This window comes from Clarias gariepinus, chromosome 23, assembly GCF_024256425.1.
Source record: "Clarias gariepinus isolate MV-2021 ecotype Netherlands chromosome 23, CGAR_prim_01v2, whole genome shotgun sequence".
NCBI classification, from domain to species: domain Eukaryota; kingdom Metazoa; phylum Chordata; class Actinopteri; order Siluriformes; family Clariidae; genus Clarias; species Clarias gariepinus.
This window is the reverse complement of record NC_071122.1, coordinates 6,696,042-6,716,140: the sequence shown is the minus strand read 5'-3', so window position 1 is coordinate 6,716,140 and position 20,099 is coordinate 6,696,042. Positions and strand designations below refer to the sequence as shown.

Below are 20,099 nucleotides of genomic sequence, written 5' to 3'. Positions count from 1 at the left end.
CTGTACATGTCATTGTAATCATGGTAATACAATCACTGCTACATGTTAATATTGTAGCAATGTATTTGTAATATATTATATGTTTTATTGTATGTTTAAATATTAAATCAAAGCTGCAGTAAAAAAAAGAATGATGAACGGAAGAAAAAAAGAAGGGAGGAAGAAAGGACGAAAGGCAGAAAGAAAGGAGAGGAGGGAAGAAGAAGAAAGGACAAACAGACACACAAACAAACAAAGATTACAAATATGAGACATAATTATTTAATGCAGATAATGAATGCAATTTACCATCGTTAGCCAAAATCAAATCGATAAATTTGCATTATGGTTAGGTTAGATACCCATAGAAAAAAAGAAAGAAAGAGAGAAAGAAAGTCCCCACAGGTGAAACCTGTCATATTCCTTTCATGCTGTCTGGGCATTCGGTCCTCACCAAGATATAAAAGCATGTACATACACACACACACACACACACACACACTCGGCTGTCGAGCTGCATTAACGCCCGTTGCTGCTATTGGATGCTTGGACCCGCGCCCTGCTCCACTTGTCTCTCTCCGTCACGGGTTTTCTTCTCTCTCGGTATTTTATTATTTTATCTTCTTTACTTCCTCCATCCTTGTGTCTCCATGGCTACACCAGACGGCGCGGAGGAGCGCGTGCCGCAGCGGGGCCGATCTCAGAGCGACCCGAGCGTCCTGACCGAGGCTCGTGCCGACCTCGCGCACCGCGCAGGTGAGAGGAGACGACGCTGCTGCTGCTGCTGCTGCTGATGATGATGATGGTGATGATGCTTTGGTTCTGGGTATCACGGACAGACCAGTTATTGCTCTGAGATGACGTGCAGTCAGACGGATTAGTGTGTGAGCAGTGGTGCATTTACTGTATCGAAGTGTTCCTCACGTATTCCTCGCGTCCTGCAGCCTTTTTACGATTTGTTTTTGTTTTTCTGCAGGATGCATGCACGTTGCATGGTCTATAGTAAACGAGACTGGTAGCAAAAATCAGTAGTATGGCGTTGTTTGAAGGGTGTGAGGGTTTCTGGTGCTGGAAATGTCACTGCATGCGTGGAAGGGTTAAACCGAGGAGAGAGAGACCAGACGAGCTCAGCCTTGCTGCTGTGATTAAAAATTCTAAATGTTTGGCTGTTTGGGATTCAATTAGGATTTTTCCACAAACTCAAAATAAGACTGAATTTATTCTACTTGTTATATTGTATTTACCTTTAGTAATTATCTTTCACTGCACAGGTGGCTATAGAAAAGATGTAAGATAAATATTTAAGAGTAAAGCTTCAAAGGGATACTATATGGAAATAAAAGCTTACAGGATGTGATCCTCCTACAGTGGTTATCACTGCTGACTTGCACCTCCAGGGCTGGGGGTTAAAATCCTGACTGGAGTTTTTGTGTTCCCCCTGTGCGTGATGGGTTTCCTTCTGATACTCCAGTTTCCTACCAAAGTCCAAACACATGCACTGTAGACTGTTTGGCCAGTCTAAATTAATTTGACTGTGCGAGTGGATGTGATTGTGTCCTGCGATGGGTTCTCACCCCACCCTGTGTCCTAAGTTCCATAAATAGTCTCTAGGCCCCATGTGAGCCTACTCAGAACGTAACATAAGTGATATAGATAATGGATGGGGAAAAAAATATTTAAGGCTGTTGTTTGAAAGGATTCAGTGGTTACCACTGTTACTTCACACCTCCGTGGTTGAGAGTTCAAATCTCAACTCCAGTGTACGTGCATGGAGTTTTCATGGTCTCCCTGTGATTGTTAGGTTTGGTGTTTCCCAATTGCCCATAGTGTTTAATTGTGTGGATGGTATCAGATGGTGATTGGTATTTTGAAGCTCAAGGTGTTAGTATTGATATCAAACAAGTAAAAGTAGTTTCATTTTCTGTGCCTTTGAATTTGTATTCTTTAAGAAGAAGAAGAAGAAGTCTTTATTTGCATCACAGTGAAATCCCAGCTTGTTAGGATGTTAGGAAGAGTCAGAATACAGCACCACTGTACAGAAATTGTTAGGGGCCTTGCTCAAGGGCCCAACAGTAGCAGCTTAGTGGTGCAGGGGCTGGAACCCCTGTTTTTCTCATCAGAACCCAGAGCAATCAGTATCCTAAATGGTAGATGGTAGAAGATACACAATAAAGGTGCTAAAGGTTTATGTATACTAAAACTCAGTGTGTTAAGGCTCTGAGCCTTAAGAAGATCTCGCAGTGGCTGAGACTCGGAAGATCGGCAGTTCGAGCCCCAGCTCCGCCAGGTCATCGCTGTTGGGCCCTTGAGCAAGATCCTTAACCCTGTCTGCTGCAGGAGCGCCGTAAAATGCCTGACCCTGCGCTCTGATCCCTGCCTACTAACGAAGCTGGGATATGCGAAGAATAAAGAATTTCACTGTGCAGTAATGTATGTGTGACGAATACAGAGAGTGTAAACTGATTTGATATAGTGGCCCTGGAGTGGCGTAGTGGTAGCCTCCTGCTGCCTAGAGAGATCTGATTGGCCAAGCTCTCTCAGCGGGGTGGGATGAGACGCACTTAGTGCTCACATGGGCCAATCATGAGAGTCTGTGATCTCATGCAAGCAGAAGGAGTGGATTGCACTGTCCTCGGAGGCTGTCTCCAACAGTGCATGAGTGAACAGTTCAAAAAAGATTTAGTCGGCTGGCGTCAAGGGATTCAGAGGAAGCACGTGATAGTCTTCGGCCCTCCATGACTTCCTCTGTTGACGGGGAAATTTCTGTAGTTACTGTAGAAGTTTAATTTCAAGTTTTTACATTTTTTGTAGTGAAGTGCTTATATGACTGTCCATGACCTGAAATGGGAAAATAGAATAGAGAGATAGAAAGATTGACTACAATAAAAGGAAAATTGCACCAGAAAAATACAATTAAACTAAAGGCAGAATTTCCAATAAAAAAAAAAAAAATTGCGATGGAAATTACATATTTACAAAAGTTACAATAAAATATTATTAAAATAGAAATATCCAAAATTTACAAATTACACAGAATGTGTATCTTATAACTTTTAGATCTATTGTTTTACTCAATAATGTGGATAGGATGTTAGGATAATGCGGTATACTTTCTTAAAATTATGTCATTTGCACTAGATTAACTTTCTGTGCAAGCACCTTTCTAGGTAAAAGACTTTAAACACCAACTAAAAGTACATAAAATACCCACTAGCAATTATTGAGACTGTAAGCAAAGTGAGTTGGTACATTTAATGCCACTGCAATGATTTGCATTAAATTTGTAATTGGATGTAAATTTGTTAGGATTTCAGATATGAGATTTCACATGGAAACAATGCCTATATTTTATTATATGTACATTACATGTTGTTATATCATCATGGTTTGCTATTTAACAATGTGATATAGATATAAAAACAAAATTTTGATACCTGATACTACAGATGCTTTAAATGTGGGCAAACATAAGCATAAATTATGAGAGGGAAGATTCCTTTGTTCAGACATGGTGTCTGAACCAGTCTACCTCCTCAGATGTTTTTTGGGAAGTAGAAAGAAACCAGAGAACCCTGACGAAATCTCAGGATTGAGGTCAGTGCTGCCCCATGAGGCAATATACAGTATTTTAGGGTAAAAGGGTACTGTATGTTTTAAGAATGGATGGAAGCTGGAATATTATGATTCCAAGGTCACAATTTCTCTCGAAAGCAGTGTGAAAGTGTATTTCATCATCACTTGTTTTATTACCACCAGGAGTGTTGCACTCAGGCAGTATAATTTAATGATCATAGCATGGTCGTTATGGTGATAATTATGATGCTGTAATAAAGCTTTAAAAGAGTTATAACATTGCTTCATACAGTTTAAAAAAGGCTTTTATTTACCAAAAAAATATTAGAAATGTTATTTCAGTCAAGACTTCATACGTTTATAGACTCCTTGTTGGTTTTCTGCTACCTACATTTGGCTTTATGGAGTTCGTATTACATTTTTCAACACATTTATCCTGTCATTAATAGATTGGCCTATGCACTGAATGGATGATTTGCTATGATCCTGGCCTGCTAGTAAATCAAATCCTATCATAACATTTGATAGAAGCTTCGGTGATGTCTAATCTTCTGAATAGAAATCCTGTCATATAGTGTTGTATCAAAAAAGATTTAACGATATCATCAGACATCTAATCGAATTGTATTGTATTGTCATAGTGATATTATTAAATATCAGCTTGTTGACGTATAAATCAAAATAGTATTGAGAAAGATTCGGTAGTCTTGTTAAGAATTCCCAAAAATTGAAATCCTACAATATTGTACCAGTTCAGTGGTATCATAAACTATCTTTGACTTGGTAATTGAAACAAAATTGTATTGTAGAAGATCCCCTTAAATGATCAAATATTGTTGTTATATGAATTCAAATAATTCATGCTTGGATAAAATTCGTATTGTATCAGATTCTGCATCTGATTGTCAAATGTTTAATTTTTTTTCTGTAGAATTGAAATTATATTGCATCACGGCAAATGCATAGAGAAATTGAATATTGAACCGGTCCCTTATGAAGTCAAATTGTGTTGTCTGGAAACTAGATGTTTGCCCCTATATGACATCAGTATTATTATAATAAGATCACAATGCATAATAAAAAAACACCGTAAATTGTATGTACACTCCAATTCCACTTTCTAAATGAAAAATCCTAAAACCACACCGCTGCAACGATGACCTATATGGATGTGTTATATTTTATGTGCATGAATTTATAACAAGTTGTGCGTGCATATAAAGCGGCGATGTTGTGACGCATCAGGCTTTCCTTGTCTGTGACTAATGTAAGCTCGGGGCTGCACATTTAGAAACGAGCATCTGTGTTGCTATTGCTGTCAGCGTTTATAAGGTCTAACTCGTGATTTGTGAAGCATGTGTTATAAAATGTGGACATTTCACGATGATGTTCTGTGCAATTATCTCACCAGGTATAAATTACAGATGTGCACGTTTTTACATTATGTAACCAGCGACGTTGTGTCCTTAGTGTCTTACACACAGTAAATGAACCCAAGAAACATGATCTGGCATCAGTACTTGTAGAAGAATTCGGGTTTTTTTATCCATTTTTGAGGAAAATGTGTTCTATAGTGCACCGTTGACTAAGGTCCATGTGTAATGAGCTGTTGCTATGGAGATGAAAAAAGGATGCAGGTGGAATGGATCACCCCTAAGAGACATGCATTTGCCTATATATAGCGTTTCAACAGGCGTGGAGTTCCTGCTGCGAGAACAAATCGAGAACACTGCTGCACGCTTTGCGGTCGTCTGAGAGTACACAGCATGTTTATATTGCAAGCGCATTTACATACAGAATCATTCTTAGGATCAGTTTATTCATAAGTATATGCAACAGGTACAGGAATTTGTTTTGCCATGGTCAGATGCTACTAACAGACAAAAGGTTATATTGAGGAAAGCATTCGTTGGGTACACAAAATGTGATTCAGTGTACAGTACAGTCTTCATGACTCATGACCAAATTTTCCATACTGTATATACAATTGGGGAAATTAATTATCTTGCCTTGGACGCACACGCACACCCCCAGAGATGCAAAATAACTTTTTAACACTGTCATTTTCTCTTAAAAACCTGTAAAAAATTAAAAACTTACTAAAGAAACTTCATCCTTAATACTGCGCTATTAAAATGAACATGGTTAAGCTCATAGTGTTACCAGACACTTGACCGGGTACAACTTGTTAGTACAGGTTTGGTTTTGCCCTGACAATTGTCTTAATTCCTTAAGACATTAGAATCAATAGAAACATTCTTTAAAGATTTTGGTCCATTTTGACATGCTTTGATCACAAACCAAAGGTTGCTGCAGATCCATAATGCAAATCTCCCACCTCCCAAAGGTCTTCTATTGGACTGAGATCTGGTGACAGTGTTCAAGCACTTTATCCTAGTGTCATAAAGGGTTCGACATGGTCAGTGATAATACTCAGGTAGGCTGTGGCATTTAAACCATGCTCAACTGATACTAAGGGGCCCAAAGTGTGACAAGAAAGTCTCCCCAACACCATTACAGCACCACCACCAGCCTGTAACGTTGATACAAGGCAAGATGAATCCATGCTTTCATGTTGTTCATGCCAAATTCCGACCCTACAATCTGAATGTTGAACAGAAATCGAGAATCATCAGACCAGGCAATGTTTTTCCAATCTCACCAATTTTGGTGAGCCCATTTGAATTGCGGTCTTAGTTTTCAGTTCTTAGGTGACTCCTGTTTTAGGGTTCGACGGACGTGTTGTTTGTTCAGAGATGCTCTTCGGCATGCCTCAGTTGTAACAAGATGTTTTTTGAGATACGGTTGTCTTTCTATCAACTCAAACAAGTCAGGCTATTCTCCTCTGACCTCTGGCATCAACAAGGCATTTTCACCCAGAGAACTGCTGCTTACTGGACATTTTTCTCTTTTTCAGGCCATTCTGTGTAAACCCTAGAGACAGTTATGTGAGAAAATCCCAGTAGATCAGCAGTTTCGGAAATACTCAGACCGGCTCATCTGGCACTGACAACCATATAACTTTCAAAGTCACTCAAATGACCTTTTGTCCCCATTCTAATGAGCAGATTGTTTTAACCATGTCTATATGCTGAAATAGATTGAGTTGCTGCCATGTGATTGGCTGATTATATATTTGTGTTAAAGGGAAGTTGAACAGGTGTACCTAATGAAGTGGCCAGTGAGTGTGAAGATTTTGCGTATACAATGTAAAAGGAGGCTTAGGTTATAACAAAATAAGATTAGAAGCATAACATAAAAATAAAACTATTAAAATATAGCTATTAAAAGTTGATAATGGGTCAGTAAAAAAATCAGTAAAATATTATGAAAAAAATACTAATTTACCAATGCAACAAAAGAAAAAAATATTTGTATGGTGCCGATAAATCCTGGTTTGCTTGCAAACCTTTCAAGCATAATGGTGTGAGTTACATAATATATAATAAAAAATAGTGTGGATGTAAAAACGTGCGTGCAAATGATATTCACGTCTGAGTTCTTTTATGTCATGCATGTAGTTCTGGAAACTGCATGTGGACGTAGTGATTAAACCGTGTTAAAAGCTCGGTGTTTGTACAGCTGGGGAAATTTTGTGCTATTTGTCCAGCTAATCACTTAACACTGTCCCAATATTACCAGTTACATGCATTGACATTGTCAGCTACACAGGCCTTCGGTAACACTCCGTTTACACTCAGCACGCTTTTTTGTAAAGCTGGATTTCCATGTTAGCGTATCCCGACTGCTAAAATGTGCTTGTGTGTGTTTTTCTTTACACATAGGCATGTCATTATTGGAGGCGCTCAGGTTTATAATGTAATGACTGCAAATGTAACTCTGTGGCTTTGTGGAAAAAAATAAAACTGAGCTGTTTTGTATTATGGCTGAACTAGCATGCTATGAATGGATAGACATGCTTTATTGATCCACAAGAGGGAATTTGGGAACGAAGGACTTTGTGGTGGTCCATAAGTGTGAAACTTATTAACAAACCAAAAACGCAATGGGGCAGGTCTTTACTGAACATATCATGATTGAATTTTTTTAGAAATTTTCATTACTTCAGCATAGGGCTACTAAGTAGAAAGTCTTTTGTTAAAATCCCAGCACTGTCGGGTTCTTGACCATGAACCTTAGCCCCCACTGCTTAGTTCTATCCTGTGGGAGTTGATAAAACCATCATCCAAATTAGATGAATGTAAAATGTAATGTGAAGGTAACAATATAAATGAGAAAATAACATTTTTAAGCAGAATAACCCTGGCTTCTTTTAGTGTTCACATTTTTGTCTGACAGCATATCTAAAATGACAGTATATAAATGTAATAAGTATAAACATTAGTGGAAGCATTGATAAATTAATTTCGATATCTAGATTCGTAATTTTTTTGCTGCCCCCCTCGGGTCTGTGTGTGTGGACTTTGCATGTTCTCCCTGTGCGTGATGGGTTCCCTCTGTGTCTTTTACAGTCCAAAGGCATGCAGATTAGCCTAACTGCCGTTTCCCAATTCCGAATAAGTGCCCTGTGATGGATTGCGACCCCGTTCAGGGAGTATCCCTTCTTGAGTCTCCTGGGATAGGCTCCAGGCCCCTTAACCCTGTACAGTCTAAGTGGTACAAAGAATGAGTGAGTTTTTGTCAATAATGATTTCAAAGGACTAATGGAATAGTGCTTAACATGATTCTACCACCACCATGCTTTACTGATGTTCTTAGTCTGAAGCAGAGAACATATTTTTCTAAATGTTTTCATGCTTCCTGAGTATCTAGCATTTCATTATGGCGAATTTGGGGGATGTAATTGGGGGTTCACACCAATTACTTGTAAATACTTTTGCAATCACAAATTCTCTCCGTGCTTGATGAGTTTCTTCCGGGTACTTTGGTTTCCTCCCACAGGCCAAAGACATGCAGATTAGGCTAAATGGTGTAAGTGTGTGCATGCCTGTGCCCTGTAATAAATTGGTACCCCATGCATTTGTTTTTGCAGTTTTGCATTTACTGTGGTGGTTTTGGTTTTGTTGTTGTTGTTTTTTTTTTCATTTCTTAATGGATTTTGCACTCACATTCCATCGTACCCGAGTGGTCGACTTGCTGCGCCAAATTCACATCAGCATTAAAATACAGGTCGATACCTTTCAAACATGGGCAGCCATTTTTCCTGTTTACAGCACAGCACAGCATAAGGAGATCGGACGTGTACTGGCCCTCTGCTCCAAATGAAACCTTTCATCCTTGCAGCACACACACTCCCGCTTTGATCTCGCCTCTTCAACATGCACTCGAGGACCAAAGCGGAAGCCCTCGTTCTCAAAAGTAGGGGGGAAGCAGAGAGATGACTGTAGAAGGCGTGGGAGAGAGGGATGAAGGCTGGGCGTATAAAGCTCAGGCTCACTGATCGAAACTCGAGCATCGCTGTAAAGAACACACAGACCTCAGTGAGCATTATATGTGAACTGCAGTCTAATCAGAGAGGACATTTCAGCACAAGATGCGCAGATAACAGATGTAGAAACATATTATAGACCCTTATGAAGCTTATAGTGAATTTTACATCATTTAATTTTATGTAAACCATTACACACAGGGAAAGAAACTACCAAACGTTACAGCAATAGTACATTTAGTGTGTTACAAGGCTATTGCAGCTACGTACATAATGTATGTAGAAATACATGTATATAATCTGATATGATCCATGTTGAAGGTTAAATAGTTCACGTCAGTTATTTTAGCATGAATCTCAATTCAAGCTTTCTGGTAAGATTTCAAAACTCATCCTGCTTGTCCAAAATGACGCCTCCTTTATGCCAAAGTCAGGGTTTTGACCAGAGAGGGAGGATGCCGATGTACTTTTGGCTAGAAAATCATCCACGTTGTAAACAGACCTAATTTCTATTTCCTTAGATTAATCTCAGTATGTGATATCTGTCCATTTAAGAACAATTTGGCAATTTGGGAAAACCAGCTAGCCTAATCTGCATGTCTTTGCAGCACCCAGAGGAAACTCACCAAACACGGAGAGAACATTCAGACTCTATGCACAAGGTGTGAATCAAGCCTGCCCATGGCAAAATTTTGTTGCTCAGCTAGACTTTGTCTTTTCTATTTCTTCTAAACCCCACCTAGGAGAAACAAAGAGACATAACTGAGACACAAAGCAAGACATACTTTTGAGAAACATTTGAGAAATCTGATTTGATTGAAGGAGATTTAAAAAAGAATCTAATGAGCAATATATACAAGATTATAATGAAATTAAGATTAGATATAAATGAGATGCATGAAACAAATTAGAAATATTACAGTTTGATTGCACATATCAAAAATCCTCAGTTGACAGCATACAGTAAAAATAAATTGACAATTCACACAATATAACAGACACCAGAAAAATCTGGCAAATCAAGACACTAAATGATACAAAATGTCATAAAACCTGATAAAGATAATAAGTGTCACACTGCTCAACTCAAAGTATGATTTATACAGGAGTTACACAAAGGCAACAGCATTGTGACAATCTTCCAGTAAAAATAATCAGTCAAAAAGGAGATAAAAAATTTAAAAGGTAAATTAGTTGCTTGCTGTATGTAAGGGTTACAAGAACGGGCCAATGCCAGGAAAAGTTCTTTCTCACCGGCTACATCAGTCTTCTTTTGTGGTGGATGTTCAACAAGTTTGTATTTATATATATATATATATATATTTGCATATATATATGCAATCCAGTGTCTTCTTGTGCCAGTCCCAAGTCTGGATAAATGCAGAGGGTTGTGTCAGGAAGGGCATCCGACGTAAAACATTTGCCAAATCAATGAATGCGAATCACAAATATCATTTCCATACCGGATCGGTCGTGGCCTGGGTTAACAACAACCGCCACCAGTGCTGTTGACCTACAGGGTGCCGGTGGAAATTGGGCTACTGTTGGTCGAAAAAGGAGAGGAGGAAGGCGTGTTCGAAAGCAGACAGAGAAAAGGAAAGGCAAAAGTTTAGGAGTAATAGTAGGGACTTTGAATGTTGGGACCATGACAGGGAAGGCAAAAGAGTTGGTTGATATGATGCAGAGAAGGAAGGTGGATATACTGTGTGTCCAGGAGACCAGGTGGAAAGGTAGCAAGGCTAGAAGCTTAGGATCTGGGTTCAAATTGTTTTAACATTGTGTGGATAGGAAAAGAAATGGAGTAGGAGTTATACTGAAAGAGATGTTTGTTAGGAATGTTCTAGAGGTAAAAAGAGTATCAGACAGGTTGATGAGTATGAAGCTGGATATTGATGGTGTGATGTTCAATGTTGTTAGTGGCTATGCCCCACAGGTAGGATGTGAGTTAGAAGAGAAGGAGAAATTCTGGAATGAGTAAGATGAAGTGATGCAGAGCATCCCCAGAGGTGAGAGAGTGGTGATTGGTGCAGACTTCAATGGACATGTTGGGGAAGGGAACAGAGGTGATGAAAATGTGATGGGCAGGTTTGGTCTTCAGGACAGGAATGTAGAAGGACAGATGGTGGCGGATTTTGCAAAGAGGATGGAAATGGCAGTAGTAAATACTTTCTTCTAGAAGAGGCAGGAACATAGGGTGACATATAAGAGTGGAGGCAGAAGCAGTCAGGTAGTGACTGCAAAGTGTTGGTAGGGGAGAGTGTAGCCTGACAACACAGAATGGTGGTGTGTAAAATAACCCTGGTGGTGAGAAAGGTGAAGAGAACAGAGCAGAGGACAAAGTGGTGGAAGCTGAGAAAGGAAGAATGTTGTGTAGGCTTTAGGGAGGAGTTGAGACAGGCTATGGGTGGTCAGGAGTTGCTTTCAGTTGACTGGACAACTACAGCCAAAATGATGAGGGAGACAAGTAGGCGGGTACTTGGTGTATCATCAGGTAAGGCAAAAGTGGACTAGGAGATTGGTGGTGGAACGAGGAAGTCCAGGAGTGTATACAGGGAAAGAGGCTAGCTAAGAAGAAGTGGGACTCTGAGAGGACTGAAGAGAGTAGACAGGAGTAAAGGCCAAACAAAGAGCATATGACGACTTGTATGCTAGATTGGATAGTAAGGAGGGTGAGGTGGATCTGTACAGGTTGGCGAGGCAGAAAGATAGAGATGAGAAGGATGTGCAGCAGGTTAAAATGATTAAAGATAGAGATGGAAATGTACTGACAGATGCCAGGAGGCTAATGGGAAGATGGAAGGAGTACTTTAAAGAGTTGGGAAATGAGGAAAATGAAAGAGAACAAAGAGTAGAAGAGGTGACTGTTGTGGAGCAGGAAGTAGCAAATATTAGTAAAAGTGAGGTGAGAAGGGCGTTGAAGAGGATGAAAAGTGGAAAGGCTGTTGGTCCTGATGACATACCTGTGGAGGTATGGAAGTGCTTAGGAGAGGTGGCAGTAGAGTTTCTGACTAGTTTGTTTAACAAGATCTTGGAGAATGAGAGGATTCCAGAAGAATGGAGAAGAAGTGGATTGGTGCGGATTTTTAAGAACAAGGGAGATGTGCAGAGCTGTGGCAATTATAGAGGTATAAAGCTAATGAGCCATACAATGAAGCTGTGGGAAAGAGTAGTGGAAGCTAGGTTAAGGTCAGAGGTGAGCATTTGTGAGCAGCAATATGGTTTAATGCCTAGAAAGAGTACATCAGATGCAGTATTTTCTTTAAAGGATGCTGGTGGAGAAGTACAGAGAAGGTAATAAAGAGTTGCATTGTGTCTTTGTAGATTTAGAGAAGGTGTACGACAGGGTGCTGAGAGAGGAGCTGGGGTGTTGTATGAGGAAGTCTGGAGTGGCAGAGAAGTATGTTAGCGTGGTGCAGGACATGTATGAGAGTTGTAAGACAGTTGTGAGATGTGCTGTAGGTGTGACAGAAGTGTTTAAGGTGGAGGTGGGTCTGCATCAAGGATCGGCTTCAAACCCCTTTTTGTTTGCTCTGGTGATGGACAGGATGACAGATGTGGTTAGACAGGAGTCTCCATGGACTATGATGTTTGCAGATGACATTGCTTTGTAGTGAGAGCAGAGAACAGGTGAAAGAAAATTTGGAGAGGTGGAGGTACGCTCTGGAAAGCAGAGGAATGAAGGTTAGCCGCAATAAGACGGAATACATGTGTGTGAATGAGAGGAACCCAAGAGGAACGGTGAGGATCCCTGTCAACAGAGAGCAGAGGTAAAGAAGGTGCAGGATTTTAAGTACTTAGGGTCAACGGTCCAGAGCAACAGAGAGTGTGGAAAGGAGGTGAAGAGGCGGGTACAGACAGGTTGGAATGGGTGGAGAAAAGTGTCAGGTGTGTTGTGCGATAAAAGAGTATCAGCGAGAATAAAAGGAAAGATGTACAGGACAGTAGTGAGACCAGCGATGCTCTACGGCTTAGAGACAGTGGCACTGAAGAAAAGACAGGAGGCAGAGTTGGGAGTAACAGAGCTGAAGATGTTGAGATTCTCCTTGGGAGTGACAAGGATGGATAGGATCAAGAATGAGTTCACCAGAGGGACAACCCATGTTAGATGTTTTGGAGATAAAGCCAGATTAAGGTGGTTTGGACATGTTTAGATTAGATTAAATTCAACTTTATTGTCATTATACATGTACAAGTACAAGACAAGAGATCCAACCCACTAACCCTCCCCTCCATCTACCCGTATGTGAAAATTAAGATGAAGTATATAAAAAAAGTACCAAACACTCTTTAGTGTAGATGGCACTGTTTGTAAGAGAACCCTAGCCCTTAAACCAAAAGCATTTTCAGACATTCTTTGCATTATGTTTTAATAAATATACTGTATATGAGTCAGGATTGTGCAATATAGAGTAAAAATATTTCAGCAGAATATATTCTTTAATATAAAAAACACAATTTTATTTAATTTTAACTAATTATACACACATGACTAAGCAATTTTTTTACATAAAACATGTTTTCTGAACATATCAAAAAACCCAAATGCACAGTTTACAATTACTGTATACTTTGTGTGTGGGAAACACTGCTTTGGGGAAACAAAAAATATGTGAATCACACACAAGACGAACATGAACTATCTCTGAGATTTAGAGGTAATAAGCCATATTTGAGACACATTTGAGAAGATACAGAAAACACCTAAATCTCATTCAAGTCTCAAAGACTGCTCATTTCTGTCTAGGAGACAAAGAAGAGATTAACATGAGATTCTGAATGTGCGAGGTGACAGTGCTAACCATTAAGCCATTATCTCGCGAGTATGTGATATCACATTCCATATATAGTCAAAGACCAAAAGCAAAGCTTATACTATATTAGCATTGTGAGCTAAGTGGCAACCTAGCTGATTTAAGTATGTTTTTTTATTCTTTTTCAGTAAAATTTTATCTCAACAGGACAGGACAAGATGAATTGTAGGCTTTTTTCAAACCAATGTATAAAGACAACTACCACATCAACAACAGCCACTTGCTAGCTAGAGGAACTAGCTATTAGTACTTTACTTAGGTAACAGATAAGGTTGAGGAATTTAAATATACCCAATCTGCCAGCTTCACACTCTATGTATTTTATATATATTGATATTTTATGTACACTACTTTTCATCAACATTAGTATTATATGTAGCATCAGAGCAAAACTAGCAGGCAAAGTAGATTGCCCAGACTGAAGGTTAAAAAATGTGTAAATGTGTTTTTTTCCTTCTTTTCAGCACAGAAAGGCAGTAATTCAGGAAAAGCGTTTAGATGAGTGTAAAAGGGATTGTGCTCAACGTTTTTGGAGCTTTTTTTACTTGGATTAACCAGCTTCCCATTTTCTATTTCGTCCGACTGAAAAATGAAATACACATTAAATACACCCGTAAATCTCTGCGCATTGCTCTTAAAATACATAGGGTGTGGAATCCACTGTAATCCATTTTATAATTCACGTCATAACCTTAGCTGGATAATTTTGATTCTTATAATAGCTAGTATTCGTGATTTATTCATCAGGCCGCTATTTTTAGCCACTGTGTGAAAATTCATTTGTGATTAATTGCTAATATTCTAAGAAGAGCTCAGGGTCGAATGAATAGGACTGGATGGTGAAATCTAAATTTGGCTTCTGTATAATCTCATACAACACAGACACGAAAAATAATTCTAATTATTCAAGTCTGAGTAAGAGAAATTGTTGGCACCCTTCTGAAAATGAGCAATGGTTAATCTGTTAAATCCAGATGTATATGGTAATATACATAATAAAAAAACAAACAAACGGAGGTTATTCTAAGTTTTAACTCATCATTTAGCTTATCATAATTTATATTATTAGGAAAAATGCTTCCACAGGGAAGATATTCAGAATCTAAGAAAAAACACAAAAAATGGCATTTTTGGCTTGTAAGAGCATGCACTGCATACGCTGTATCACCTGTGGTTGACATTGCAGCACTTAATACAATGTGATACCTTTTTCAAGCTTGTGATTGGCTAGTATGGTTTGGGTGGTTAGAGTTATATCGCCACCTGCTGGTTTGGTATAATTAAAGCGCATGTGTTTGCGTTGTCATGTGGACAGATGTTTTTTTAAGAATGATAAAGAAAATCCTTGCTTTTAAAAAAGCATGTCAGGACTAGAACTTAAACACATTATAGCATGCAATAGAGACTGGCATGCGCAGTAACTTAGCATGTTAGCTAGGATGAGTCCAAAAGTAATCTGCAAAGTTTTTTGTAGAAATCAGCAAACTATACAACAAGGTCAGGAGTTGCTCAGTAGATCAACTCAATATAAGTGTTGGCATACTAATCAAAGGCTCCCAGGTTCAAACCCCTCTACTGCATCATCAAGTTGGCACTGTTGGGAACTTTACCTTGTTTGTTCGCTTGTATATAAATGCATGTGTAATGAAACAAATAGAAATCACTTTGGATAGGGGCTTCTCTCAAATGCCCTAAATGTAACCATCTAAACTAACAAATAAAACATAATCAAGGGTGAAAAAGAAAGAACTAGTAAGCCATATGAGAAACAAGGGAGATGTAAAAGATGGTCAGTAATGTACTCTTATAATGAATAAGACATTAGAATGAGAGAAAAGTACATGGTGGTACATAAAGAAGAATAATGTAAAAGAGGTGCAAATATGTGATAACAGACAGAAACCAGGACAGATTTGGAGACAAGAGCAAAAAAAGCAAGACACATGCTAATGTAAATGAAACATGAGCACGGAAACTATTTTATCAAACCTTAATGCAATAACTAATGCGAGAACGCATTTCATGCCCTTTTTACTTGATAAGCCCTCAATGCAAAATTCTTGTATTATTCTAAATAATATTTGATGTAACCTCCCCTGGAAAGAAATACTAAGCCACGAAGCAGCATCCCGTTCATTCATTTTAATCACATTTTATCATCTACTGTGAAGCACTTAACTGTTAAAAAAGACATTAATGCAAAACAGCTTTATATACAGCAATTGTATTGTGTTCTGTATTCATATTGTATTTTCTCATTTGGTTGATTTACAGGAAGTATTGCAGATTTTGTCCGAAAAAAAAAATCTCCGCTTGGTACAATTTGGCAGCCGTGATGAGGTTTCTGCAGTCAAAGCTCGAGCCTGAGCGCTAACACTGTGTGTCAGGACGACATCAGCAGAAAAATCTAGGTCTTGTCATTACTGATTGCCTCTAAAGTCTGAGCAGACCTGTATCACTGCTTTGGCTGCATCACTGAGAAGGCTGTGTAAGGTTCAGACAGAAAGACGCAGGACATTAGAACAGCATTTTGTTGTTTACTAGTTTTGAGTAGGCTGAAGAGGAGAGACAGAGAAACATGTGAATGTGAAATCTCTACCTTAATTGCATGAACCAATTCAGCTGTGATTAATACGACTGCCAAAAAAGAATGCGCCCAAAATTACATACTGTATAGTTGTAATAATATATGATATAATGTACTGTATAGCTGAGAGATGTTCAAGTCAAACCGGGACTTTTTGACTTTTTGTGCAGAATAAGAGATCACAGTTCTGCGAGTAAAAACTCCTATTATTTCTCTATACAATCCCCTGCTACACTAATGCACTTACCCTAGAGTTCACTAGTGCTTGGATACCATCAAGGTAGAAAGTTTTTATTAGGTAGAAAGTTTGATCAGACTCCCTGCTTCACGATCGAAACACTGGCCTCCCAGGAACACCTTTAATGGCTCAAAACATGTTGAACTGGCTTGGAGCAAGATCAGGACTACTGATTTCCTGTAATGTGCAAGTGGTGTTGGTGAATAATTGTGTGTTCAGTAGATGATGTTTAAGACAGATGCAAGTTGGCAACAAGTTCCACAGGATGTTCACAGGAACCACTGCAGTGGGCTCAGAGCCACCTCAGTTGGGATCTTCTTTAAAACGTTTGCACTGTTCAAATGTTTTACTGTGGCTAAGAGCCTCTTCACTATGCTGCTCTTGAAGTCTTCTGTAAATGTCAATTACCTTCATTCAGAAAATTTATCATAAGTCCTGGTTTAATTCTAACACCCCTCGTAGTAAAAGTAATGTCTTCATAGAAAAAATATATTTTTTTATTTTGTGAAAAAATCATCATAAAAACCCAGAATGGCTATCATCTATCAATAAAAACAGATAAAAAGGTTGACCTATCAGTAAAAGCCAGCTGAGATATGTTTTACAGATTTACGGAGTATTAAAGTGCCTTGTAATAATAATAATAATAATAATAATAATAATAATAATAATAATAATAAAAAGGCTTCTAATTTGATTCCAGAATCCTATATGCTTAGTCATACTATAGGTACAGTATATGAGAGGGTTTATAAAGAGTGCTCTCCTCTGTCCCATAAAAAAACAACAACCTTGCTCTAAAACAACTTACGCTGCTGGGCCACCTGCTGGCCAGGTCTCCTGATAAAACGGAGCTAAAGATGGAGGTTAAAAGAGGGGAAACTCTGCCAAATGTAGCTGTCAGTGATGAAAAATGTCCTCACAAGGCCAGGAACATGACAAAGCTCATCTGTTTTAGTAACAGGATACAGCAACTGCATAGACAGCATAACTTATTATTCACTTCTTTTTGTTTATAATGGTTATAATAAGGTATTTAGGAAGTGCAGAAACTAATTTAATAAGGTGTTCGATTGTGGCTGTCAGCTTTGTAGGAGGTGACGCTATTAAACACTTTGCCTTATATGGAGAAGAGGAGGTGAACTAATGGAGTGGTCACGCTGAGAAGATGAAGGCCGTGTGCATGAGCTTCTGATGTAGCCTTGTTGTTGTTGTCATGATGTGATGAGAGCTTATTGTATGGCAGTAGTGGTTATGCAGAATGAGAGAGAGAGAGAGTGTGTGTGTGTGTGCCACATTTAGTCCTGACCAAGGTCACTTCTGTTCCCCACCAGACTGCTTGTCCTTTTGTCCTTTTTTTACTGCAGCACCTAAACAAAGAGTTACTGCAGTTCCAGTACATCATGAGTCTCATGTTTGGCTAGGTTTAAATATTTTATTTATTTTGTCTGGTTTAGAGTATGTGAAAAATCCCATAGACTTACTCATAGAGAAAATATATACATCTCTAGAACATGGGATATTATCAATGATAATAATCGATGATCAAACTTCTGATTGCAAATCAGTTTGCAAACTTTTGCACTGGTGGCAGCAGTACAACTCAATATTTAAGTAAAAGCACTGGTAATTACCTAAAATGTACTCCACTACAAGTAGAAGTACCACTTCAGTTCTTTTACTCAAGTACCAAGTACCAAGTCTACTTTAATTATAAAAGTATTTATCTGAATGAGTTACTGATAAAGAATATTTTACAATATTATTATTATACAATATTACAATTAAACACATTTGAAGTTGATGCTGTTAAAACATGCATGTGTCGAGTGGAGATTGATAGAAACATGAGTTAAATTAAATAAATGAATGGCAGGTAGCATTGTTAGTGCATTGGTAGCTACTTGCTACCATTGTTACTAAAGCATAATGCAAATAGTCTACACAATTAAACGTGAGTATACTACAAGCACACCAAATATAATAGGGTTAAAGACTGCAACAAAACTTTTTTGCCCAAAAATGATTAGCTTTTCATAAAAATTACATTGTTATTGGAAACACAAACCAACTGCAAATATCTAGTTGTCTAGATAGCTAGATCACTTCCAATCTTACCATGACAAATTCACTATTTCGAGAGGCTTGAAAAAGGAGCCAGAAGAATCCGCAGTCCAGAGACCAAGTAGGTGGGATCCGTTGCCCAGGTAACTGTCTATCACTTTGGTGCACTAACCAGTGTTGACCTGACAGCCATTTCTGCAAATTTGGACTGGTGCAATTGTTTCTGTCCTTCCCATGTGGGATGTAGCTCATTCATGATCTAAGTGACAGTGGAAACACTTATGTTCAGATAAAAAAAAGTTAAAGATAAAAAAAAAAAACAAGTTTCTTTAAAATGAAGTAAGTAAAAATACTGCTTTTTTTTAAAAACAAAATATAGTGAGTAAAAGTACAAAGTATTACAAATGGAAAATACTCAAGCAACATACTGTACATATGTACTCACCATCTATACCGCTTTATCCTGTACACAGGGTTGCAGGAGCCTGGAGACTATCCCAGGAGATTTAGGGTACACCTTGGATGGGCTGCCAATCTATCAATGAGCACACTAAGGGCAATTTAGGGACGTCAATTGGCCTAATATCCATGCCAAGCAAGGGGAGAACATGCAAACTCTATGCCACAGACTCGAGGTGGGAATTGAACCCAGACCCTAAAGGTGCAAAGCAACAGTGCCAACCACTAAGCCACCATGTCACCTGTACGAACACACACACAAAAAGGCTTCGGTACAGCAACATAGTAATTGCGCTTTGTTACATATAAGATAGCGCTAAATCAACAATCATGGTTGTGGTAATAATAAGAAATTTTTCTATGTTCTGTATAATCTTAAAAAATAAATAGAAAACCCTCATGTTGGTTCCTCTGTTCTTCAGGAAGCATCTTGGGTACTACGTCAGTGTATATATTTCTAAAGCTTGTCCTCCTGTGAGAATCCGTATAAAATCTTACAGTCAAGCTTTTACTATCCGACCTCCGAGGTGGTCTCGTGTAGACACCGAAGAACCCATAAATCCCCAACAAACTCTTAAAGAACCCTATTTTGATTTATAAAATGGCCTGGGATAAAAGTAGATGCCAAATGCATAAATGTAAGTAAAGATATTTAAATAGATGCTGTCAGCTTAAGCTAAAGAATTAACTCAGTGTTTCTTGGAGTTCAGTGGTGTGAATCAATACGGAGGGTTGAATTTGTGCTGCGCAAGCTAAAACGGTCTCCAGTGCTCTAAGTGGTACTCTATGGTGTATTCTGTACACTATTGTAGACATCGATAACACCATCTGGGATCCCTGACAAATTATTTAGACGTGTTTAATTTAACCGAGCTAAAGGACACGATGATGAGAATGAATGTTTTTTACACCACATTTCAAGGAAGAAATCTGAAAGCAAAGAACATGACCAAGAAGACATGCTGAATAAAATCTCGCAAATGGGTCAAGGCTGTGAAC

At 38.6% G+C, this 20,099-nt stretch overlaps 1 protein-coding gene across 2 annotated transcripts in view; it reads left to right on the top strand.

The window, feature by feature from the left end:
• Nucleotides 1-500: 500 nt before the first annotated feature.
• phactr3b (phosphatase and actin regulator 3b) overlaps nt 501-20,099 on the top strand; it is a 68,710-nt gene continuing 49,111 nt past the window's right edge. For both annotated transcript variants that reach the window (XM_053484190.1, XM_053484192.1), the window contains exon 1: nt 501-735. In XM_053484190.1, the coding sequence (XP_053340165.1) occupies nt 522-735 (214 nt within the window). In that variant the 5' untranslated portion in view covers nt 501-521. The remainder of the gene's footprint in view (nt 736-20,099) is intronic.